The sequence below is a fragment of the Rhinoraja longicauda genome, chromosome 16 (assembly GCF_053455715.1).
Source record: "Rhinoraja longicauda isolate Sanriku21f chromosome 16, sRhiLon1.1, whole genome shotgun sequence".
Lineage (NCBI taxonomy): Eukaryota > Metazoa > Chordata > Chondrichthyes > Rajiformes > Arhynchobatidae > Rhinoraja > Rhinoraja longicauda.
In genome coordinates this window covers 32,088,330-32,115,012 of record NC_135968.1, presented here as the reverse complement: position 1 = coordinate 32,115,012, position 26,683 = coordinate 32,088,330, and the positions used below count along the sequence as shown (strand labels likewise).

Here is a 26,683-nt window from a genome sequence, read left to right as displayed (position 1 = left end):
TCTGAGCGGAGGTGTTCAGCCAAACCGGCTGAGTTTTGTTTTTGCCTCAGGATTCCAGCATCTCACGAAGGAGATCCCTTCGTGCCTCCATGTATCTGTCTGTGCAAGTTTCTTTCGCATTTCGGCCAAGCCTTTCCCCGGTCGCCCCCCAAACCGCCACTGATTGTTCCGACGCCAGTGCGTCAGTCCGTGGGGCCGGCCGTTTCCAGGGCGACGGTTTCCGTGGGGACCCGTTAAGCCGACGCACTGATTCCTTCCGCGGGCGACCTGTGACCGCAGCTTTTGTTCCGCCGCTCGTTGGAGCCCGGGCCGAACGTTCGGCGCAAAGGGGACGTTCAAATTCTAGAAGCGTCGTTACCATCCCATCCATTCCCATCTCCCACCCCACCCCCCCCCCCCCCCCCGGCCCGCTCCACACCGCACCGACGATGCGGCCCATCGCACAAACAGCGCCGCGGGCCTCTTCGGCCGCCACAGGCAGCACATTACGCCGGCCGCTGTGTCCCGAGTAAGGCGTTAAATCGGAAGGTAGGCAAACTAGCTGAGATGTAAAACGCTGCGAAGTGCGCGGCCTTTCAGCCAAGGAGTTTCCCGAGTGGACGGGCTGCTGCCTGTGTGGATATCGCGGCGGCGGTTGAACAGTTTGCTCCAGTTCTTTAAACTCCCCGTCGGTTGCCGGTGTCGACGCCGCCGCCCAGGACAGTCCCTTCCTCAACAACATTGCGGTAGAGGCTTATTTCGAAGCAGCAGTAGGTCCCCAGTTTGGCCCGACGGTGGGATGTTTTGATTTACACTTTTTTAATTCCTTAAAAATACGCCCGAGCGAAGCCTGACCGGGTGGACAGCCGTGATGGACGCGCGGCTGGGTCAATGGGACGTGGTGGCGCTCCACCCGTGGGCCCCCAGCTAGACAGTAGGTTTCTTGCAAGAGAAGGTCACGTTCGGGTCGGGGGGCGGTGTCTGCTGCTTCTCTCTGAGTTTGGTAGACCTGAGGCAGCCTCGGGACCCTTTCACCGTCCTGTTGGCGTGAAGTTCATCATCTTGGGAGCTATGATCCAAGCAAAGGCCTCCCAGTAGGAATCGGAAACAAAACCAATTCATTCTCTCCAGAGATACTGCCCGTCCAGCTGAGTTACTCCAGCATTTTTGTGTCTACCTTCGGTATAAAACCAGCCATTGCAGTTCCATCCTACACATCACGAAAGTGGTTTTCTTTTCCGAAATGAACGAAATGTATAAGTTGGAATCTCAATAGTAAACTATTATATTATATTATATTAGTGTTGTATACTGTTACACAAAAGCCCTCTAAGATACATTGGGGTTGATATCTTGTAAACCTAAGTCATCCACAGAAGGCTAAACAAGTGAGAAGAGAATTTAAAAAAAAACTGCAGATGCTGGAAGTGTGAAGTAACAAAAAAATGCTGGAGGCTGTCAGGAGAAACGTCTGGCGAGAGAAAAGTAAAAAAACATTCATCAATATGTCCTAAATTTCAATTTCTTGCATTTTTAACTGCAGAATCACGTAGGAAACTTTTACGGCCTGCTCCACTGAATAGTTTAAATTTGTAGTGGCCTTGGAAACGTGGTGTCTCTTAATAGCAAGGAATCCTGACCTCGAGCTTTCATCATAAATTGCCACAGTTTTTCCTACGTTTAGTGCATAACCTCCCAGAGTACAAAAGAGACAGAATGCCAGTTGTGAGGAACACAAACAGGTCCAAGGTTGATGACACTGATAATTTCTACCCATATGTATTTAAGACTTCGATGTCGCTAAAAGCATTTGTCATGCATTTGCATCCTGTTGAAATAATCCATTTTTATTTTGTGGAATTTGATACTTTTCATGGACATTTCTGTTTCTAAAAATAACTACCAGTTATTTAGAGTTTGTCTTCAGTGATGCTGAAAGTAATTTTAAGCACTTAAGTGAGTGCAAAAGCAACCTTCAAGCAAATGAAAAGCAAACATAAAACTTCTGATGTTGTAAAATTGAAATAAAAATGCTAAATATTGGAAATGTTCAGCTTGTCATACAAAATCTGTGGAAGGAAGATAGAGTTAACATTTCAGGTCAATGATAGTTCAAAGGTGCAACCTTTGAATCAGTTTACCATCTTTTAATGCTTCAAAACAATATAAGGAGAAATAATACTTTCTTGCTGTTGAGGGAGTCAGCGTAGGTTCATAAGTTTAATTCCCGGGATGGCGGAACTGTCATATGATGAAAGAATGGAGCAATTGGGCTTGTAGTCACTGTAATTTAGAAGGAGAGGGGATCTTATAGAAACATATAACATTATTAAGGGATTGGACACGCTAGATGCAGGAAACATGTTCCTGATGCTGGGGGAGTCCAGAACCAGGGGCCACAGTTTAAGAGTAAGCGGTTGGCCATTTAGAACTGAGATGAGGAAAAACGTTTTCACACAGAGAGTTGTGAATTTGTGGAATTCTCTGCCTCAGAAGGCAGTGGAGGCCGATTGACTGGATGCATTCAAAAGAGAGTTAGATAGAGCTCTTAGGGCTAGCGGAATCAAGGGGTATGGGGAGAAGGCAGGGACGGGGTACTGATTGTGGATGATCAGCCCTGATCACATTGAAAGGCGGTGCTGGCTCAAGGGGCCGAATGGCCTACTCCTGCACCTATTGTGTATGCAATACTGTTATTTGTCATCAAACATAGTCTAGAAATACTCAAGTTAGAGAATAGTATACAGTGCTTCAGAAAGTATTCGGACCCCTTCACTTTTTCCACATTTTGCTACGTTACAACCTTATTTTAAAATGGATTAAATTCATTTTTTAAATTCATCAATCTACACACAATACCCCATAATAAAAAAGCGAAAACAGGTGTTTAGAAAATGTTGCAAAGTAATTAAAAATAAATAACTGAAATATCACATTTACATAAATATTCAGACCCTTTGCTATGACACTCACAATTGAGCTTATGTTTATCCTGTTTCCATTGATTATCCTTGAGATGTTTCTACAACTTGATTGAAGTCCACCAGTGGTAAATTAAATTGATTTGACATGATTTGGAAAGGTATGCACCTGTCTACATAAGGTCCCACAATTGACAGTGCATGTCAGAGCAAAAACCAAGCCGTGAAGACGAAGGAATTGTCCGTGGACCTCCGAGACAGGATTGTGTCGACACACAGATCTGGGGAAGGGTATAAAACAATTTCTGCAGCATTGCAGGTCCCGAAGAGCACACTGGCCTCCATTCTTAAATGGAAGAACTTTGGAACCACCAGGAATCTTCATAGAGCTGCCCGGCCAAACTGAGCAATCGGGGGAGAAGGGCCTTGGTCAGGGAGATGACCAAGAACCCGATGGTCACTCTGACAGAACTCAAGAGCTTCTCTGTGAAGATGGCAGAACCTTCCAGAAGGCCAACTATATCTGCAGCACCCCACCAATCAGGCCTTTTTGGTAGAGTGGCCAGAAGGAAGCCACTCTTCTCAGTAAAAGGCACATGACAGCCCATTTGGAGTTTGCCAAAAGGCACCTAAAGGACTCTCAGACCATGAGAAACATGATTTTCTGGTCTGATGAAACCAAGATTTAACTATTTGACCTGTATGCCTAGTGGTACCGCTCATCACCTGGCCAATACCATACCTACGGTGAAGCATGGTGATGGCAGCATCATGCTGTGGGGATGTTTTTCAGCAGCAGGAACTGGGAGACTAGTCAGGATTGAGGGAAAGATGAACGGAGCAAAGTACAGAGAGATCCTTGATGAAAACGTGCTCCAGAGCGTTCTGGACCTCAGACACTGGGGTGGAGGTTCACCTTCCAACAGGACAACGACCCTAAGCACACAGCCAAGATAACACAGGAATGGCTTTGTGACAAGTCTGTGAATGTCCTTGAGTGGCCCAGCCAGAGCTCGGACTTGAACCCGATCGAACATCTCTGAGGGACCTGAAAATAGCTGTGCATCGACGCTCCCCATCCAACCTGACAGAGTTTGAGATGATCTACAGAGAAGAATGGGAGAAATTACCCAAATACAGGTGTGCCAAGCTTGTAGCGTCATACCCAAGAAGAAGAGCCTGTAATCGCTGCCAAAGATGCCTCAACAAAGTACTGAGAAAAGGGTCTGAATACTTATGTAAATGTGATATTTCAGTTATTTCTTTTAATTACTTTGGAAAAATTTCTAAACACCTGTTTTTGTGTTTTTATTATGGGGTATTGTGTGTAGATGATAAAAAAAAAGAATTTGATCCATTTTAAAATAAGGCTGTAATGTAGCAAAATGTGGAAAAAGTGAAAGGGTCTGAATACTTTCTGAATGCACTGTATGCACATTCATTATTGTCATTCTTCACCTATCCCTAACAACCACAGCCCCTCTACTCTCCCTTCATATTATACTCCTGCTTCAGTTTCCTTTAAATGCAGTTTCACCTGAAGTCCATTTTCTATTCCACTTGCACTGTTAGGATTATTCATGGCTGAGGAATCTTGCATTCTGTAAAATTCTCCTATAGAAATACTGATGTCTAGCACTTTTGAAACTTGAGAAGGAATTACTAACACTTGACTCATTTAATTTGTCCATTAATATGACTGAGATTTTGCTGAAAACATGTCAATATACAAATATAAATAGTGATCAGCATTTAGCTTAATCATGTGCATATGACTGTAATGTGCCATTTTGTTGCCAGCAGGTTATTGGAAAAAGATTATACACTTCAAATTGATTAGATACACTAAGTATAGGATGGTATTAGACCAAGAGAGAAATAGCAAGTATAAGGATGGGGAAAGTTAGGAAAGCTATCCCTCGAGGTCGAGGATGATGGTCTACGTTCCGAAGAACAAAGTCGGCTGTGCGTGTGTTTGTTTAATGAGTCTTGATGTTGCACTCCAAGAAGCACATGGTCCTTCACAAATCAATCAACTAATTCCAATAGCAAGGGAACCAAGACAATTGAAGCTGATAGATCTGTTGCAGCCTTCATCCGCCTTCACAGCCGTTGAGTTCAAGATAACTTTGTCCGCCTGGTCCGCCGTTGAGGTGGGAAAAGGTAGAATATGTGACTAAGGGGGTATTTTTTTAAAAGATGATTTTGTCGAAGGAAGTGAACTGAGAATGCTTATTTTCATTTGGGATCATTGGCAAGGTCAATGAGAACTGAGTGGCTTATTACATACTTTCTGGGTACCATTTTAAAAGTCATTCACACATAAGTTGGGTCAAACTGAATGGATGGCATATTTAACTCCTGAAGGTTATAAGTGACAGTCTGCATCAGGTTCTCAAATGAGGTGGCTGAAGACATGATGGGTACATTTGTTGTGTGATCTCTGGAACAGTCACGGTAGACAGGGTGGAAATGTCCAACACTAAAGGGCATTGCTATAAGATGAGATGGGGGAAGTTTAATGGCGATGTGCAGGGGAAGTTATTTTACATAGAGAATGGTGGAGGCCTGGAACACATTGCCAGGATGATGGTGGTGGCAGATACAATAATTGTTTGTTAAAGCCTCTGTTCAGGAGGCTTTTATTTAGGCACGTGGAAGTTAATGGATCATGGATATGGATCATGTTTTGACAGATGAGATCAGTTTAGTTAGGCATCGTGTTCAGTACAAACATGGTGGGCCGAATGGCACATTCCTGTGCTGCACTGTTCGATGTTCTATGAAACATAACTTTAACAATCTGTTCATTGGTACTCTTGAAGGTGATGGCATGTTAGCCTTTATGATGGGAGCATAAGAGTAAAAAACTGTTGCTGCATTTGGGTAGGACTTTTGGTGAGAGCATATCTGAAACCTCTAAGCAGTTTTGATCTCTGCACCCAGGATTGATAAGGTTTATTTTGGAAATACTGTATTGTTTCTTCACAATTTATATATCTTGGATGACCGAGTTGACCTGTTGATGAGAATTTGAGGAAAATTAAACCATTTTCTCTTTAGAATATAAAAATGGGGTGAACTAATGGAGATTCTAAAAGAGATTGACATAGTAGAGAGTAAGAAGTAGGACAAATCTCCAGAGGGGGATTTACTCAAGGCATTGCAAATCTTAGAATTCTGTACTTGAAGTGACAATGCTGCTATTGTGTATAATTCAGTAATAACAAAAGAAAGATTTTAGTTTCTTTTGGAATTATCTCCCCTCTATTTAAGTCTTGAAGAAGGCTCCCAACCTGAAACATTTATAGGATGTCAGAATGTGTGGGTCAGTCTGATGCGTAGGTCAGTCTGAAGAAGGATCTCGACCCGAAACGTCACCCATTCCTTCTCTCCAGAGATGCTGCCTGGCCTGCTGAGTTACTCCAGCATTTTCTGTCTACCTTCCAACCTGAAACATTGTCTGTCCATTTCCCTGCACAGATGCTGCCTGACCTACTGAGTTCCACCAGCCGTTTGTTTTTCATTTAACGTTTCAATACAGAACATAGAACAGTACAGCACAAGAACAGGCTTTTCAGCCCATAATGTCTGTGTCGAGCATGATGCCAAGACCATCACTTATCTACCTTCACATAACCCATATCCCTCCATTCTCTGCATATCCAGATGGCTATTCAAAAAAACTTTTAAATGCAACTGTGTATCTGCTTCAACCACCAACCTTTGCACTCATCATCCTTTGTGCAAAAAAAAAACTTGCCCCGCACATCTTCTTTAAAGTTTGCTCCTCTAGCCTTAAAGCTCTGCCCTCTAGTATTTGATTTTTCCATTCTGGGCAAAAAACTCTGATTATTTATGCATGCCATAATTTTATATACTTCAATCATTCTCCCCGCAATCTCCTGCGTTGCAGAGAAAACAATCCAAATCAGTCAAATCTTTCCCTGCAGCTGGGATCCCCTAATTCAGTCATCATTCTGTTAAACCTCCTCTGCACTCTTTCCAAAACCTCCACACTCTTCCTGTAATGGGGTGACTAGAACTGCAAACAATACTCAAAATAAGGCTTAATCAAAGTCGTATAGGGTTGCATCATGACTTCCTGACTCTTGTACTCAATACCCTGACCCATGAAAGCAAGCACACCATAAGCCTTCTTTACCACTCTATCTACGTGTTGCTTCTTTCAGGGAGTTATGGACTTGAACGCCAAGATTCCTCTGTAGATCAATGCTGTTAAGGGTCATGCCATTAATTGTGTATTTTCCACTTACATTTGACCTCCAAAAGTGCAACACCGCACACTTGCTCAGATTAAACTCCATCTGCCATTTCTCCGCCCTTTTCTGTAACTGATCTACATCCCGCTATGTACTTTGGTAGGCTTCCTCACTGTCTGTGACCCTAGCAATCTTGGTGTCATCTGCAAACTCAAACAAGGGACTGCAAAAGGCTTTTTAACTGTTACTGTATCTGCATCTTCCACCTCATCAAGGATGTCCCAGATAACCACTATCCTCTGTGGAAAAACACCCCCCCCCCCCCCACATCGGATCGCCTTTAAATTTCTCTCCGCTCGCTTAAGCCTATACCCTCTGGTTTGAGACACCACTTGAACTGGGAGAAAACTACTTATCCTAACTATGCAACTCATAATTTTATAAACTTCTCTAAGGCCACCCTTTAGCCTACTTTCCAATGAGAATAAAGTAGTCTCATCTCTCACAACTGCAGCATTCTATTCTTGGTGAATCCTGGTGAATCTCTTTTGACCTTCCTCTATTGCTACATCTTCCTGCGGTGTGGCGACCTGAACTGTACACAGAACTCTAAGTGCCGTCGAACCATTTGTTTGTACAACATCAACATGACATATCAACTCTTGTGCTCATTACCTTGGCCTACCAAAGCAAGCATGCCTGGGAAAGAATTGCAGATGCCAGTTTAAATCGAAGGTAGACGCAAAATGCTGGAGTAACTCAGCGGGACAGGCAGCACCATTCCTTCTCTACAGAGATACTGAGTTACTCCAACATTTTGTGCTGAGTTACTCTAGCATTTTGTGTCTACCATGCCATATGCCATCACTTTCTTATCCACCTGGAGTGAGTGGATGTGGAGAGGATGTTTCCACTAGTGGAAGAGTCTAGGACCAGAGGGTCATGGTCTCAGAATAAAAGGACGTACCTTTAGAAAGGAGATGAGGTGGGATTCTTTAGTCAGAGGGTGGTGAATCTGTGGAATTCATTGTACAGAATGCTGTGGAGGCCAAGTCAATGGATATTTTTAAGGAGGAGATTGATAGATTCTTGATTAGTACAGGTGTTGGGGGTTATGGGGAGAAGGCATGAAAATGGGGTTTAGAGGGATAGATATATCAGCCAAATGGCCTAATTCTGCTCCTATAACTTATGAACGTGCCACTCTATTCAGAAACCTTTGGACTTGCACCTCAAGTTGTTGCTCTACATCAATATTCCAAAGATCGCGGCCATTTACTTTTCACGTCCTCCCATAATTCCAAAGTGCATTTCCTAATACTTGTCTGGGTGGCCACAGTCCACCCAATTTTCCCGCTGATCAATGTCCTGCTGCATCCTTAGACAATCTTTGCTATCTATGTCTCTACCAATTTTTGCTAATCGGGCCATCAACAATCTCATCCAAGGTTCCCAGCACTAAGCTCTGCACTACGCAACAGCTACAGACTTCCAGTAAGAAAAACATCTGTCATCACTAGTTTTGCCTCCTGCCAGTTTGCTCATATGCCTCAAATTTCTTGTACCTACCTTCTGCCTAAGCATTTGTTTCTATTGCAGTGCAACTTTTTTTCATTCATTATGCAAAAATTCCTTCTGTAAAGAATGTTTGGAACTAAAAATTGCAATTTTTTGTGTTTATCTAGAACAAATATATTGGAAAGCCAATAGTCCTAGGAGTGTACCATATTAGTTTGAAGCAATATTGGTCATTGGTCTTGGGTCGGCCCACCGCGGACATTTCACCGTCCGGCGCGGCCTGAAATAGGCCGCGGGATTTTTCTCTGCTCGGCGGGGGCTTCAATGTCGGGAGCCACAACCGCCCCGACGTGCAGCAGCAGCGGCAGCGTGTTCGCCCGCCCCGGATCGTGGGGCTTGGGTCGGCCCGCTGCGGACCTTTCACCGTCCGGCGCGGCCTGGTACGTGGCAACCTCAACAGCCTGACCGCGGGAGAAGACGGCAGGGGAAGAGAAATGACATTCTGGCCTTCCATCACAGTGAGGAGGGGACTGGAGGAGACTCACAGTGATGGATGTTTCTTTTTTTTGTGTTTTGTGTTGGTTGGGGTTGTGTAATTTGCTTATTTTAAAGGCTCTTATTGTTGGACTGTGGGTGACGAAATTTCGTCCAAAAAACTTGTTTTTTGGATGACAAATAAAGATATCCTGAATCCTGAATTAACATATTTCCGGAAGTTGTATCTTGTCTGCAGTATGAGTATTATATCGAGGGAAACCAGATTAATTTCAAATGTGATAGACCAATGATTATATGTATTTAAGTTTGTTTGAATGTATTTAATATTTTCAGTAAAATTGTTTGTCAGAAAATAATTTGAATGCTGACAGTGAAGTGAATTTGTGCAGGCTTAGACTAATGTTTAAATTAAACTATTATTTTATTTTCCTCCTGAAAATCCTGCAAGTTGCGAAAAGCTGAAAGGTACTGACAGAAACAATAATTTGAATTTTGAAAAATGTAAACTCTGATCAGTATCAGTATTTTTGTTGGTAACTAGATCAAATGGACCCGTTGGGTCCAAACCTCTCCTGCATTGGTGCAGCACTCCCTCCTCCCTCCCCCTCTCCCCCCCCCACCCCCACCCCTTGGCTGTGTAGAGGGCACGGTACACACATAAACCCATAAACTTATACACATAAACAAACAGAGTTTTAGTAATATACTAGACCATTCATCGTTGGGTTCCCACCATGACATGGGAAAATTGCATTTCTTTTTTTTAAACATAAAATAAATCTTATCTGGAATGTTTTTGCTTTTTATGGTTAAAAAGTCACTGCAGTTAAAATCCTCTCTTGGGGATTCTCGAGACTGTGCCGTCATTTAGCAGCAGCGTCAGCTCGACTGAGCGGGAAGAAACTGCTCCCCCCAAGTGGGACTCGGACCAATTGGGTGTCGAGCGGGAGGTCGGAGCCAATCAGTCGACCCGATGAGGGGACTTGGGCCAATCGGGCGTCGAACGGGAGGCCATAGCCAATCAATGGACCTCGCGTTAGGTGAGCAGCAGGAGCAAATTAGGACTTGCTGGCGACCAATCAGAGCGGGTAGCGCCGGCACTCCCCACCACGTGGGACCCGGACCAATCGGTCATCGAGCGGGAGGTCGGAGCCAATCAACTTGGGGGTGAGCGGCAGGAGCAAATCAGGACTTGCCAGTGACCAATCAGAGCGGGGAGCGTCGGCACTCCCCCCACGTGGGATCCAGACCAATCAGGCGTTGAGCGGGAGATCGGAGCCAATCAATGGACCCCACGTGGGGGTGAGCGGCTGGAACAAATGAGGATGCGCCGGCGACCAATCAGCGGGGAGCATCGCGCTCTCTCCACGTGGATACCTGGGTCAATCAGACGTCGAGCGGGAGGATGTAGCCAATCAATGGATCCCACATGGGGGTGAGCTGCAGGAGTAAAGCAGGTCGTGCCGGTGACCAATCGGAGCAGGGAGCGCCGTGCTCCCCCCACGTGTGACCCGCAGCAATCGGGCGTTGAGCGGGATACTAATGCGTTGTTTTTCAAGCTTGGTCATCAAACTATACACTTCATTGCTGAGAGTGCTTCACGACAGAGTGGTGTGAACTTAGATATCATTGGACCTGAAGACAGTGCTTCAAATGTCTCAAACTCTAAATTGAGCCTCAAATCTCGTTCTACATCATGTGTATCTTCAATGCTCTCTGCCCGGATAAAAGCTAAGGCAGATCTGGCCGTTCTCGAAGAACAGGTTGTCTATATGTGCCTCAACCTCATTGGTTGAGGCACAAGAAGAACAATTGGAGGAACAACAGAAGATTCGAAGAAGAACTATCAGCACTAGAAGGTGGTGGTAATACCATCAAAAGAAGCAGTCATTTGTACAAACTGGATCCAGTGCTGAATGATGGACTTCTGAGAGTAGGCGGTCGCCTGAATAGACTAGCGATGCCTGAAGAGGCTAAACATCCTATTATTCTCTCGAAAGACATATCAACACTACCGTTACGACATATCCATGAACAGCTCGGTCATGGAGGAAGAAATCTTATGCTGTCTCGTCTCTGTAAAAGACACTGGATTATCAAAGCTAACTCCGCTGCAAGAAAAATCATAACAGACTCTGTTGTGTGTAAACGACAGTGGGGAAGAGTTGGGGCACAAAAGATGGCAGATTTGCCTCTGGTGAGAATTCGACCAGACGAGCCTCCATTTACAGATGTAGGAGTAGACTACTTCGGTCCTATAGAGATCAAAAGAGGACGGTATGGTGTAATCTTCACCTGCATGGCAAGCAGGGCAGTACATCTTGAGGTTGCGTATACACTTGACACAGACTCCTGCATCAATGCATTACGAAGATTCATTGATCGACATGGTCAAATTTCATCTTTAAGATCAGACAATGGCACAAATTTTATCGGAGCGGAAAGAGAATGGAGAGAAGCATTCAATAGCTTGAATCAGGACAAGATCCAGGATGCTATGCTTCAGCAAGGGATAAGGTAGTACTTTAACCCCCCCAGCAGGATCCCATCACGGCGGTGTTTGGGAACGATTGATCCGCATGGTTCAAAATGTGCTTTGCTCTGTTCTTGGCCAAGTTGTGGACGATGTAGGATTGCAAACTTTAATTTGTGAAGTTGAAGCAATTTTAAATGATCGACCCATTACCAAGAATTCTGATGATCCAACTTGGGGGTGAGCGGCAGGAGCAAATCAGGACTTGCCAGTGACCAATCAAATATTTTGTTTGTGAATTTTTAGATGATCACGCAAATCAATTTGTTTATCAAACCTGGCACTACAAATATCAGTAAAAAAAATTCCCCTCAGCATTTGGTTTATGAATATTCAGATGGTGCTGCAAATCCACTTCACTTTGATACTTGACATTGCAAGGAATGCAACAGAATATTTTTCTTTCTGCAGTTTTTTCCACATCATTTGAGACTGACACCCACGAGTGATCTCAGAGATCAGTGGCTTTTGTATTGCATGGAAAACTTTGTGCACTCACACCAAACCATCTTCAGTTGAAATGCAAGCCAATACTACCACCTAGGCTCTTTGTAAAGGAAGATTTATACATCAGACGCAGATGGAGACAGGTACAATATATGGCAGATCTCTTTTGGAAACGGTGGATACGAGAATATATGCCTCTGATCCAAGAACGACAACAGTGGTCAAAGGTGAAAATAAGTTTTGCTACACGTGACATTGTTCTGGTGGCCGATTCCACTGCCCCACGAAGCTCTTGGCCAATGGGCAGAATATTGGAAACCATACCAGATGCAGAAGGTCTTGTGCGCACAGTTCGACTTCAGACTAAGAGCAACATCTTGGAAAGACCGATAACAAAGATATGTCTGCTCCTAGAAGCTGATACCTGAGTACAGCAAAGATTGGTGGCCTTAAAGATTGAAGAATCACTAAAGTAGATTAGATGCCAGCATATAGTGCATACTTGTTTATTTTGATCATGTGTAAAGCTTTTATAGCTCCTTTTTAATGTTTATTAGTCATTGTTTCGTTATATACGTAGAACAATTAGGGGCTGGTGTGTAGGAGCCATTTATGTTTGTACTAGCTTTTTAACATATTATATTTTGTATCTTACTGTATTATTTTTGGACACTTGGGGGTCGTCATGAGATGAATACATATGTGGGCATAATGGACTGGGAGGAGCCAGAATTAGAAGTATATCTGGGAATGCAGAGACGGGAGGCATGAGACACGGAGGAGCTTGGCGAGATATAGTTCTTATCAGATCTATGACGAGAGAAAAGCTTGGAGAGATACAGATCTGTTTATATTACTACTTCAATAAACGACTAATTAAACTGAAATGTCTTTAAGATCTCTCTGTTGTTGGTTTGCATCAAGATCGATCACTCCACCCTCTGTGAAGTGGTGGCAAGAGGAGAGGATTTCAGTGGGAAGGACCGAAGTTGCCACTACACCATGTTATAAAAAATGATTTTCTTCAAAACCACTGGGAATGTTTGTAAAAGAATGGGAAGTGGAGATAATCCATGTTAGGACTCGGCTGTCTAAGTCTTTGGAATTCTGTACCTTGAGGGTCATGGATGCTCAATTAATTTAGTTCAGGTTAGAGATACAGCGTGGAAATGGGCCCATCGGCCCACCGAGTTCGTCCAGAGCAGCAATCCCCACGCACTAACACTATTCTATGCAAACTAGTGCCAATGTACTATTTTACCAAGCCAATTAGCCTGCAAACCAGTACGTTTTTGGAGTGTGGGAGGAAACCGGAGCTCCCCTAGAAAACCCACGCAGGTCCCAGGGAGAATGTACAAACTCTGTACAGACAGCACCCGTAGTCAGTATCGAACCGAGGTCTGGTGCTGTAAGGCAACAACTCTACCGATGTGCCACTGGGCTAACTGTGGAATATATTTATTAAAATCTATCGTTTTTGAACACACTGGGAAGCCGAGAATATTAAGAATGGGTGATGAAGTAAACATAATGCAAAAGGTCATCCTTGATCTTGTTAAATGGTGAAGCAGTGATAAGAATGTGGCCCACTCCCATTTATTATGCATTAGCTAAAGTATGTTACACAGCATTGCGGTTTTACTACAAATCGTTTCAAAAAGTTCATCATTCACAATAAAAACTTGTTAAACTGCCCTGATTTAATTTAATCACTTATGAGATACAGGAGGCTATCAACTAAGAAAATTTTGATGAATCTCTATTGCTGCAAAACACAAATTTTCTTTAACTCATTGTCATGACTTGTGAAATGCACAATTCCTTTTAACATATTTCTTTCAGGCAATAAGACAGTTCTTGAAAAGCTGAGAACATGGATGAAAAAAGAGCAGTTTCAGTGGACTTCGTCAAGGATTTCCAAGAATATCTCACTCAACAAACCCATCATGTGAACATGATATCTGGCTCCGTGGCTGCAGAGAAGGCATCAGATTCCTTGCAGACTGGTAGGGGCTTTTGAAATTCTTAGAAACTTGTAGTGTGAATGCCACAGAAGGCTTTTCATCCTCATTTTACTTGTCAATGTCAAAAGCTGTCCAATTCCATTGTCATGTTCTTCAAGAACACACCAGAGTACTTTGGAAATACAACAAAAGTTTCAGCCTCTAAAACTGTTTCAGGCAGTACATTCCAGATCCTTGATACGCTCTGGGTAGGGAAAGAATGCCCTCATTACTCCTCTAGTCTTTCTGTCAATTACTAGTCAAAGACCCCTGATTATTGACCTCTCTGCCAAGCGAAGCAAGTCCTTTATATTTATGCTACCTAGCTCCCTCACAATCTTCACTAATCAATTAAATCTCTGCTTTCTCACTTCTGTTTGAAAGTAAGTAACCCCAGCTTATCCAATCTTTCTTCATTGCTAACATTTTCCAGTCCTGGCAACATACTTAAATCTCCTCAACATCCTCTCCAGTTTAGTTAGTTTATTCCTCTAATGTCATAACTAAAAATTTACATGGTAATCAAGTTGTTGCCATTGTATGTAGTTGGTTTCAGGAGAGTGTTGATGCTGGAATCTAGAACAAACAATCTACTGGAGGATCTCATTGGGTTGAGCTGTGTCTGTGAAGGGAAATGGACAGTTGATGGTTTTGGTTCGTACCCTTCATTTGGACAAAGAGTAGAGAGGAGATGGCCGGTATAAAGGGGGGAAGGAGTGAGGCAAGAGCTGGCCAGTGATAAGTGAGGATGGGTTGATTGGCAAATTATCAGATGGGGAAAGGGGAGGGGAAGGGTGGAAATAGCAACTGCGGTTGAGAAGTGATAAGTGGAGACAGCAAAAGATTGCATATAAAGGAATCTGATGGGAGAGAAAGGTGAAGTATGAAACCAGATAAGGGAGTAGGGTGGGCAGGTGGTCACAATGTTGGAAGGAATGTGTGCATGATGGGCAGATCAAGTGGTGGGGGTGGGGAAAAGAATGCGTGATTGGGGTCTGCGATGAAAGTGAAAAAGAAGGACCTGGGTAGATCAGAAGGAGGGAGAAAGAGATGGGGAAGGAATGGTTTGCCTAAAGTTTGAAAATTCAGTTTTCATACCGTTGGGTTATAGACCAGCCAGGCAGAATATGAGATGCTATGCGTAGGAAAGAACTGCAGATGTTGGTTTAAATCGAAAGTAGACACAAAATGCTGGAGTAACAGCGGGACAAGCAGCATCTCTGGAGAGAAGGAATGGGTAATGTTTCGGGTCGAGACTCTTCTTCAGACTGACTGTATGGGTGACGTTTCAGACTGAAGAGAAGGATCTCGATCCGAAACGTCACCCATTCCTTCTCCCCAGAGATGCTGCTTGTCCCGCTGAGTTACTCCAGCATTTTGTGTCTACCCATGATATGCTATGCCTCTTGTTCGCATTCAGCCTCGGTCTGGCAATGGACTTGGCCAATTGGGTCAATGTGGGAATGGGAAGAGGAATTAAAATTGCTTGCAACGGAGAGTTCCAGATGATCATGGTGGATAAAGCAAAGATGCTTGGCTTTGACAAGGCAGCTGTTTTGCCAAGCATCTGTGTCTGTGCACTCCCTTATCCAGATGTCAGTGTTTTGACTATAGATGCAGCAACATTACACATTGTCTAGTTAACTACATTTGAAATTGGACTATCCAACTGCATTTTACCATTGAGGATGTTATCGTGTATATAAATGATAACTGATCACAAATTATAATTATGAAATACTTGATTGTCAGATATATTTTACTACTTAAATTTAAACTATCAAATTACCAATGCAATTAACCTGAGATACTTTAATAATTATACTTAAACTATTTAATTGGCCGCGAAATGCTTTTGCAGATCCTGAGATATTAGGTAGATAATTAGTTCTAAATCCAATGATTATAAAAGGAAGTTAGACACAAAAAGCTGGAGTAACTCAATGGGACAGGCAGCACTTCTGGAGAGAAGGAATGGGTGATCTTTTGGGTCAAGACCTTTCAATGATTATAAAGATCATTTGAAGCTTAAAGTGTTGACAAACTTGAGAATTTTCCCCCTCCTACATAATGCAGTCCAGCCTAATATCATTCTCACTTTTCAATGCTATTGATATCAAAGTTCACCAGTTTGCCCCAACATTTTTTTCCTCCAGTGTAGATAAACCACCTATTTATCTCCAAAGACGTTAGACCGCGAATAATGGAAAATCTTTGGGGAAAATATTGAGGGATAGCATTCATCTTCATTTAGAATGGTATGGATTAATCAGGAACAGTCAGCATTGATTTGTTAAGAGGAAGTTATGTTTGGTTAACTGAGTAGCTTTTTCCCCTCTCGTTAATTGAGAAGGATCAATCCACAAGTGGTCCACAGCTTCCAATGGGGTTCCCATTGAACATGCGATCACATGGCCAGAAGCGAACGGTGGCTCGCTATGGGTCGCTGCCGTTTGCACCATCGCAGTCGAACTATCGCAAGTCGAAACATCGTAAGTCGGGGAGCACCTGTATTTAATTTGGATTTTAGCAAGGATTTTGTAAAATCTTCAATTGACAACTGGAGAGTAAAGTTGAAGCACGTGAGTTCCTAATAAAAGAGGGAAGGTAGACTCAAAATTGTCTGAAGAGCCAGGTAATAGAGGGTAATAAACAACAAATGCTTCTGTGATTGGAAGTTTATTTCCAGTTGGGTTCTGCAAGGGTCATTACTTGCCTTTTGCTAATGTATTCATCATGCAATAGACATAAATGTATGGGATATCATTAAAAAGTGTGCAGATAATACGGAAACGGACCAACTGATAGTGCATGAGGGAAGATAGTTACAAAGCTGCAGTAGAACTCATTGGTTAGGTGGAATTCAGTCAGGAAATTGAGGTAATGAATATACAGTAAATTGATGATTATAGTTTTTTCTAGGGCGTTGGAGGATGATGGCAGATCTGATAGACGTATATAAATTATGAGACATACATAGCGTACACAGTCTGAAGCTTTATCCTGGGTGGAAAAGTTAAATCGAGCTTTAAGGTCAGAGGAGGCAAGTTTGAAGGAGATTTGCAGGGTAGGTTTTGTTACAGAGATTGGTGTGCCTCCGCCCCTCCAGACAGACGTGCAGCACGACCGTAAACTGTCTAACAATGTGTAGGAAGGAACTGCAGATGCTGGTTTAAACCGAAGATAGACACACAAAAAAGCTGGAGTAACTCAGTGGGTCAGGCAGCATCTCTAGAGAAAAGGAATAGGTGATGTTTCGGGTAGAGACCCTTCTGCAGACAAAATAATTAATCTTCTCCAGTGATGTTGTCTGACGTGCTGAGTTACTCCAGCTTTTTGTGTCTATCTTCACTTGATTGGTACTCCACCATCTTAAACATACTCTGCCATCGATACGTTACTTCTGCAGTGCTGACCATCAGCATAATGTACTGCAGCAATTCAACAAGGCTTCTTCAAATACACATCTCAAACCCACAATCGTTACCCTCTATTAGCTATTAGCTTCAATCTAAATCACACTTCATTTTTAACTATCACTATTCCTTCATATTCATGCATTCAAAACTTTGGGATTCCCTACACTGCGAGTACCTGGGCAAGAACAGCATGGTTTCATGAAGATAGCTCACCAACACCTTCCAAAAGACAATTATGGGTAGGCAGTGCATGTTGACTTTGCCAATGATGTGCACATCCCTGAATGGGATAGAAACATGCCGATGATCTTGCATGTATTCAGAGACTTAAAAATTATAGCTAAATATATCAATAAATTATGAATAAGAAATATAATCCACAAACCACAGGAAAAAATATTAAAATACCATATAATAAAATCTTAATTATTCAATGCCTGAATCATCTGTGTCATCACTTGTTTGCCACAAATGTGATCTTTATAACATAGCAGATTCCTTGTCCCTCCGTGAATAAGAATGCATAAGAGATTTACTAGTATTAATATTAAGAAGATAAAACTGTATTTTGAGAAATGTCTTTTTTTGCAGCAATTTGTGTTCTTATTGGTTCATGTACAGAGATAAATACACTGTAGAAATTCACCGTCTAAGTTGAGTGATATTTGTTTATAAATATTTGTGGTCAAACACCAACTGTTTTATGCCAAATTGCAAAAAGTTGTATTTTTTAAAATCGTTCTCTTTTCTGGATGTATTATTGTCAGTGGGGTCTGAAAGTGATCGGAATGGAATACGTCATGCTTCAGTTGAAGTTTCACTGGATGATGGCTCAGGACTCATCAATGATGGGCTGCAAAGGACAGATGATGGAAAATTTAAGTGCCGTTACTGCAACTATGCTAGCAAAGGGACTGCACGGCTGACTGAACACATCAGAATGCACACAGGTAATGGCTGTATGCCTTTGGTATATAAAGGATCTAAAGTAGAAGATAGGATTACATTTCTTTTTATTTGATCTACCTCAAGGAGCAGTACTGTACAATAAAGTGAAAATTTAGCAAATAGCATGCTTTCCAGGTTAAAATACAGAGTTTTAATTCTCAGTGCCTCCCTTGTATAATTCTGGATTATTAATCTAACATAATACGGTGAACCTTTTAGTAAGGAGTGATTGTTACAAATTGTTGGTTTCACAATCCAAGGAGAGTTCGGGTTCTGATGTAGGTCTTGCAGTCTTCCATAAAGAGAAGTTTATTCCAATAGTTAAATCCTAAATAAGATTAAAATGGGGGATTTAAATAGATCTCTGGATTTTCATTCACCACCCAGTTTCACTTGAAGCATGCGGTATTTATTTGGAGAGTGGCATATTAAACTATTTATTTAACATAAATAATTTTAAATGGAGTCTCACCATCTGACCACCCCTTCAAAATATAAAGAACTACGACTAACTTGTTTAAATTCTCTATATTGACATTGGAATTCTTTGGTTAAAATTGTTCAAACCTCATTACAGAAATCATTTTATGATCACTTGTTGATTGGCAAAATAACGGAGATAGACTTCAACAGATAGATTATTTACAACAACGAGTGATCTTCTGTCATTTTAAGTATTGATGTTTGTTTATTCACTTTCATACTGTTGGCTGTGACTTATGTCACTGTAAGTTCATTGTCCTCCAATCAAAATTTTCACACTAAAAGCAAAAGAATATTACATCTGATCACAATATTTTGTAACAGTTTGATCTTTTTTAAAAGGGGTACCGATGGTGAGTCTCCCTGTTTAAAGTGAAAAGGGCCAGGAGTAACGAAAAAACAGGTAAGGATTGAAGTGTAAAGTATTATTGGTATCATCTAATTGAAATAACTATAGCACAGTACAGTACTGCTCCTCTGTGTAGGGTAATGGATGCTGTAAAAACAGCACATAAAGCTACAGCTCTCATTTGTAATTAGATGTGAAGACGGTTTTTTATGAGCATCTTAGCACCAAATTGTATGTGATACATCAACTCAGAAATTGTCTCTCCTTTTCAAAATTACTATTTCCATTTGATTTTTGACATACATTTCTTCCTTAACACTTTCATGTTCCATAAACTCTTGTCTGAAATAGATGTAGGTCAAAAAACTGCAGATGCTGGAAATCTGAAACTAAAGCAGAAAATACTGGAGATGCTCAGTGCATCAGACAGCATCTGTGGAAGTGAAACTGAGTTAATGTTTCAAGTTCAAATTCCTTCATCAGTACTCAACTCTGTTTCTCTTTCTACAGATGCTTCCTGACCTGCTAGGTATCTTCAGAAATTACTAGAAATAATGTTGATTCTTCATTAGTTTTATTAGTTAACTGAAATTCCAACCCTTAATTGTCAGGGTTGAGAGACATAAACCCAATGGAAATGCATTCATCAGCCAAATGGAATGAATTTCATTTATATACCAAAAATCTACAAATCTAAATTGTTTCACACTGAGGGAAGAAAGGTGCAATTATTCTGTCATGTAAAATTATGCTGCTTATGCTGGTTATTAGTTGGCAACCGAATAGCTGTTTCGACAGTATTGTAAGAGTTGCAGGATTCCTTCAAAGCTTCCAGCTGGAGGACAAGATGCTTTCTGGATGGAAAAAAATGCAAAGAGAGATAAAATGGCAAGGTTGCTGATCTGTTCTTTCTGATACAGGTGAGAAGCCCCACAGATGTCATCTATGCCCGTTTGCTTCAGCGTATGAGCGTCACCTCGAAGCACACATGCGATCTCACACAGGTGAAAAACCATATAAGTGCGACCTATGCTCTTTCTGCTGCAGTGATCGAAGTAATTTGTCCCATCACCGTAGACGTAGGCACAAACTTCTTCCCATGAGAAATGCTAGGACTTGTCTGACCAATAACGAAATGTTGGGAGTTTTACAGAGAAAAACGGGCAACTCCCCGAATTATGGGACAAGGTTTCTGATTAATCTAAGTCCTCCTTCCATGGTGGTACAGAAGCCAGATTACCTCAGTGACTTTTCTCATATATCAGTTAACTCCTGTGAGAGTTTTCAAAAACTACATTCTGGTGGGATCTCGAGGGACACTCAAGATATTATGATGGATAATCCATTAAATCAGCTTTCTACCTTAGCAGGCCAATTATCCAGCCTTCCGCCTGAAAATCGAGCTCCACCATCTCCTGAGGATGTGACCTGCAGAGATGAAAAACCATATGTGATCTCACAGTCTGCAGCGCAAGTTGTTTCCACGGTGGCTTCCAGTGTGGTCCAAAGCTCATCCCCTATCAGTCCTGATGCATGTCCCGCGCACAATCAGCAGAACTTCAGCCCTGTGGCAGGCCCCAATAGTGATCACAGTGTTCACACAAGTACTCCCAGCATGACGAACAGCCAGCCTAGCACCCCTGCTCCTCCAATTCAAGTTCAGGATCCCCAGCTTCTTCATCATTGTCAACACTGTGACATGTATTTTGCAGACAATATCCTTTATACTATTCACATGGGGTGCCATGGCTATAAAAATCCATTTCAGTGTAATATATGTGGATGCAAATGTAAAAACAAATATGATTTTGCTTGTCATTTTGCTCGGGGTCAACACAAGCAAAATTAACACTTTAAATGCTGGTATTCAATTTAAATACATATTAACGAATGTTGGTTCATATTGAAAATATTAAATGTATAAAGAGGGATTCATTTGTCTCATTTTTTCCCTTTGTCTACCCTTTTAAATATCTTCCTCGGAGTCTTTAGTATTGGGCATGAACAAGTTCAGGCTACTTCAAAGTCTATTGGTATAGCAACATTTGATATTACTTCATAGTGCTATGAAGTTGTAAATTTTAGCAATAGAATCATTATTGCCTCTAAACATTATCACAGTGATCTTACTGTGGACAATACGTTGCCTATACTGTGCAAGTGCATAATGTACTTGCAAAGGACTGGTTTTGTGTTGCATCCAACTGAGAGGGGAGAAAAAAACTTGAGTGTGCAAGTAACCGATTCCTCTCTACTTTCTTAGTCCCATAGTGTGTTCTTTATCAATATTTCTACTGTAGGTTAAAATAACTGAGTTAACTATGTAAATTAGTTTTAATGATCTTTCATATCTTAATTTTCTTTTTGCATTAAAAATGCTGAGATTAAAATAAGATGCCTTTTAATGTTTTTGTTTTGAAGTGGATAGTAACAGCCATCGCTGAAACAAATGATTTCTTTCAAAGACACCATAAAATAGCTTCCTAAAAATCTAGCTTGTGTTGAAATATTATTATTCAATAATTGTAGGATCTCATTCCTAAAATGTACTTCTTAATTCTGGCATGTGTGTATGCTAATTGAGGTCTGTATATTTCTACACCAATCTAAAAAATCAAGCTTCATTTTTCTAATAATTCTGCACAGGTACAAAAAGTTTAAATGTTTTTATTCCAAAATTGCTATGTCTACCATTATTAAGTCTTGCCCAATTGTTTGCATTTTGTAGAGTGTCTGGATGACTAACTTGCAGCAAAACCGTTCAAGCTGTTGCTTGTCTTAGGACTATCTTTATATTCATTTAATGCTGACACATGTTCCAATGCAATGCGTAGATCAAAAAGCATTATTAAATCAATGCAAACCCAATATATGCAATACTTATGGAATGGGTATGTTGATAGTTACAAATAATAAGTTAATTGGAGCTTTATGAGGTAAAATGTTACAATTCGTTTTTATAGTTTTCACTGTTTCTATTTTTATAACAAATCTGTATGATGCTGTGAGTCATACAGACAAATTCACTATCCCGACCAACATTGTTCAGTTTCCAAACATTCCACACACAATGGTTAGGCAACTTAAATCCAACACTTTCGTTTTTTGGAGGGGCATTTCTTGTACATCTGCATTGGCTCCTTCCTAAAACATTGCATCCTTTGCAGTCATGTTGATATTTATTTCTCTCTCTCAGCATTCTCAATGCATTTTTTTAACTCGCCATACTGAACATCCTATTATTAACTATTGCTATTTTTCCATGCCTTCCATCTATCCGTTACAACTTTGAGAACAGCAATTTCCTATCTGTTCTTCCACGACATCTCTCATTACTGCAACAGAAAGTTGCAGATACACCGAGAAAACAGCATAATTTGTTCTTGCACAACTTTACAGCCCTTGTACCAAAATTAGGATGGATGAGGGAGAACCATATCACTAAGTTGTACTGAATTTTGATTTCTTTTAGGTTTGAGTAGACTTTTTCCTCTGGAATGCACTTAAATAATTTCTCTCTCCATTGCACAATTTGGTCATTAGATTGGTTAGTGAACTCTATTACATAAACATGGTTTAAAATATCCAATTTAAAGAAGCAATTAGATTGCTGGTTACTCTATTTCAAGGATAATAGCTTTTTCAAATCAATATGATAGAAAATATAACACAGTATTCTTTCACATTAGATTTATAGTACTATGAATTGTTATTTGGAACATTCAAAGCACTTTTTTATATTTGACCACAGCTGACAGTAGATGCATAGGTCACTTACTGTTGGTTGGTTCTCGTTCTAGTAACTGAGAACATTGTAAATCCACAAAAATGAAACTCTGCTAATCAACAGCTGGGTAAGGTCAGCTCCTGAAGCAAAATAAACATAGAACTTTGTCCTTCCTATCTGCATTTCTGAGGTCTGTGGCTGCTTGTGTTCTGGTTGTACTGGGTATCTATTTTCACATCTAGCAGAAATGCTTCTGCATTTAATTAGCAACTTCTACAAAAAACAATTTGTTTAAAAGCACTAGTGTCTCAATTGTAACACCCTGGGAACTGTGTTTTATCATAATTCAACTAGTGAACATCACTTAAAAAGGAAAATGATCTTTGCAAGCCACACATTATTTATATGGTAACTGTGTACTGTTAATATTAAGTTAGAGGCTGCCCTTTTAACTTTCTCCATCGAGGAGACATGCTACCAAAGCAATCTTAATAGTTACACACCTTTTGTGCCTTCAGGCTGAAAGTGATCTCGCATAATAAGTTTCTTATTTTAAAATAGCATGACTAAATACATTTGGTTAGTATTTAGCACAAAATGGTAACCGCCATAAAACATTAGTGTTTTCTTCCACCTTTGCAATGTATAAACCATGTATAAACTTGATATTGGTATGTCTATTTGCCTGTTGTCTTTTTGTATTTGTTCCACATTGTTATTGACAAATGAATGATTGGTAATAATGGTCATTGGTAAATAATGGGCTTCACCGTCATCAAATTCATTATTTCTGATGTGTATATTGGTTATTAGTATGAAATTTTAACAAGCATTAACTTTAGTCATGTTTTAAAGAATTGAGAACCAGAGGTGCCTATTGAATACATTGTAAATAAAAGAATGTTATAGTTGTTTTCTGGCTTCCAAAATACACACTGTTAATCAGATAATCTCCATTTTTTAACGTGTTTAAAAAATATATATTTTACTGTAATATACACAATTGCTTTAAATATCAATACACAATTGCTGAGCTTGTTTAACATTTGTGATTTTGATGGAATATTGGATTTATTAAAACGGTGTCATTGGCATCAGAGGGCAATTTAAAATATCACATCTTAGACCCATTTACAATCATTCACCTGCATCACAATACAGAGAACTAAATCACGCATGATGTTTAGAGCAAATCTAGTCTTAGTATTTGTGTTCTAAGTGTGTTTTCGTGTTGGAGCTGGATTCTCGTGGACATGATATATGTCCTGTAGGAAATAAATTCAATAATACTATTGAAGAACAAAAGGAAGTTCTCTAGTAGTGCTAACTGTAATACCAATGACATGGAAAAGTAATTATAACTGGTCTTTCATTGCTCTTTCTGAGACATTTCTCATGTGGAATATATCTTGCTGCCATGTAATGTTACTGGATTGCATGAGGACAGTTTAAAAAGCAGACATTAAATCTACTGTCTTAATACTAATCCTTGAACTGTGTTCCAATAGTTAATTGTGTTTGCTGCTAAGTCTAATATTGGGCTGAGTACATAGTGTTCCTATTGTTGGTAGGTTCAAAAATCAGAGCATTAAGAATGAAATTGACAAAAGAAAAATCAAAACTGACATGAAAAAAAGTTGATTTTTAGTGTGTGGTTAGAATCTGTGATGCACTGGTAGTAATAGCAGATGCAGATAAAATTATGGCATTGAAAAGGGGACTAAATAAATACATAAAATAAATATAAATTGCAGGATTTTGGGGAGAGGGCAAAGGAGTGGGATTCGGTGCATCATTCCTGAATAGAAGTGGGCTGATTTTAAGTGGCCAAATAGATTCAATGCGTAAATTTGTTCCACAATGATAGCTTGACAGTTATAGTGACTTGACTATTTTCTCCCCAAAGCTTGAGAGTAGTTAGACCAATTTTAATGCCACTAAACCATGCTGGCTGAAATCACCTAAACAACAGATTGCGTTCTAAAACACTTTTAAATGAAGCAAAATGTTCTGTGGAATTTCATAAAAACATTGTAAGATATCATTCAAGAGTCAAAGAATAGGATTTATGAAAGAAATGGGTTATAAAAACTGTTTGACAGGGGAGATAGTGAAGCTAAGAAGTTTAATAGGTAGTTAGATAGTTGAAGGCATGGCCACCAATGAAGCTTTGAAGAACATTTAGGATGCACATAAGGTTTGAAGTGGAGAAACATAATTCCTTAAGTGCTTTGGGGGACAATGGGAGTTTATAAAGATTAAGAAAAACAAAATGGATACAAATTTTTACTTCATGCCTTCCCACTTTTAAGATTCCAAACAGATTAGTGAGCAGAGGGATGCTGCATGAACAGGATTTTGTGCAAGTCAGGATATGGGGATCGGATCATTTGGATCAGCTGAATGGAATTTTATTGAAGGCATAAATAAACAAAGGCCCAGGGATCAAAACAAAAACCTAGATTTTCTGCCACAATTAACTGATTAGATTAGCAAAATGAAGCAGCTAGCTACATTATAATTAAGGCTACTAATTTTCAGTCTTTGGAAAAACAAGGAAGATGCATTAACAAATCTAATTCTCTTCAAAGTGAAATTTGAGTTATTCAATCACATTAATGAAAATGAGACTAAATTATATGTTACATATTACAATTGCATAATGCAATACAAAATGTCAGCAAACTTTCTGGTATCTCATGCAGTGAAGTGCATTTTACTTATCGAATGGAATTTGATGAGAAAATGGTAGATCAGTAAGAACCCTCCAATCTAACATGGTACAGTGGACTGCATTGTTACATTTGGTATAATAACTGGATTTTAGTCCTCAATTAGGAGAAAAATGGTCACGAGTTCAATTAGATGCAGAATCACATTAGTGATCATTGCCAGATTCTTCATCATCATTCTCTTGGCTTTCTCGTCAAGTCCAGTATTCCATCATGAATTTATTATTTGTAATTATATAAATGTCTATTAATGTGCTGGTAGACACCACTGAGCACTTTAAATAGAACTTGAGGACTTTGAATAAAGAGTGGTTATAATTTTGGCTTGATTATTCCAAGTCGTTTTGAATGATGATGCTTTGTCACATTGTTTTATATTTCAGATTTTATTTGTTTCATTTATATACCATATAATGGAGGTTTTGTTACATTTGATAATTAATGTAAAATGTGAGTGTCGTTTGTTTGAATTGTGTTGTCTTTCAGCATTGCTGTTTATATATTCATACACTCATTAACAAGTGCATATAAATTTAATTTACAATTTAAGTGCTGTAAAAATGTGAATAAACGTGATTAAATTGGTATTTAAGAAACTGCTAACATTGGTACATGTGCTTGATTGAAAAACTGGTAAGTGTTTAAACTAGCTTAAAGGTTTATATTTTAATAAAAATGTATCTGACAGAAGTCATTCCTTTTTATCATTTCATGTGACCATACACGTTGTTGCAACAGAATACACTGTTCAGTGGCATCAGCAGTTCAAATATTATTCCTGTTTTTGAAATGAATCGTGTAAAATAAAAACCTAACCAAATTCAGTTGTCTTTGAGTTTCGTTTTGTATAAGACATTTTGTTGCTTCAGTTAGTATTAAGTGTAATTTGAGGTCATGTTCTAT

General features: G+C 40.2%; 1 protein-coding gene across 3 annotated transcripts; it reads left to right on the top strand.

Moving 5' to 3' along the window:
• Positions 1-219: 219 nt before the first annotated feature.
• On the top strand, positions 220-26,683 carry LOC144601440 (zinc finger protein Pegasus-like). Of its 3 annotated transcripts, XM_078413564.1 has the most exons (5): positions 220-528; positions 13,962-14,125; positions 18,309-18,491; positions 20,242-20,325; positions 20,689-26,683. In XM_078413564.1, exons 2-5 carry the CDS (start codon positions 13,993-13,995, stop codon positions 21,168-21,170), a joined length of 882 nt encoding a protein of 293 aa, XP_078269690.1. In that variant the 5' UTR covers positions 220-528; positions 13,962-13,992; the 3' UTR covers positions 21,171-26,683. The 3 variants fall into 3 exon arrangements, with proteins under 3 accessions (XP_078269690.1, XP_078269688.1, XP_078269689.1); XM_078413562.1 differs by having other exon boundaries at positions 20,242-26,683; XM_078413563.1 differs by lacking the exon at positions 220-528 and adding an exon at positions 627-913 and having other exon boundaries at positions 20,242-26,683.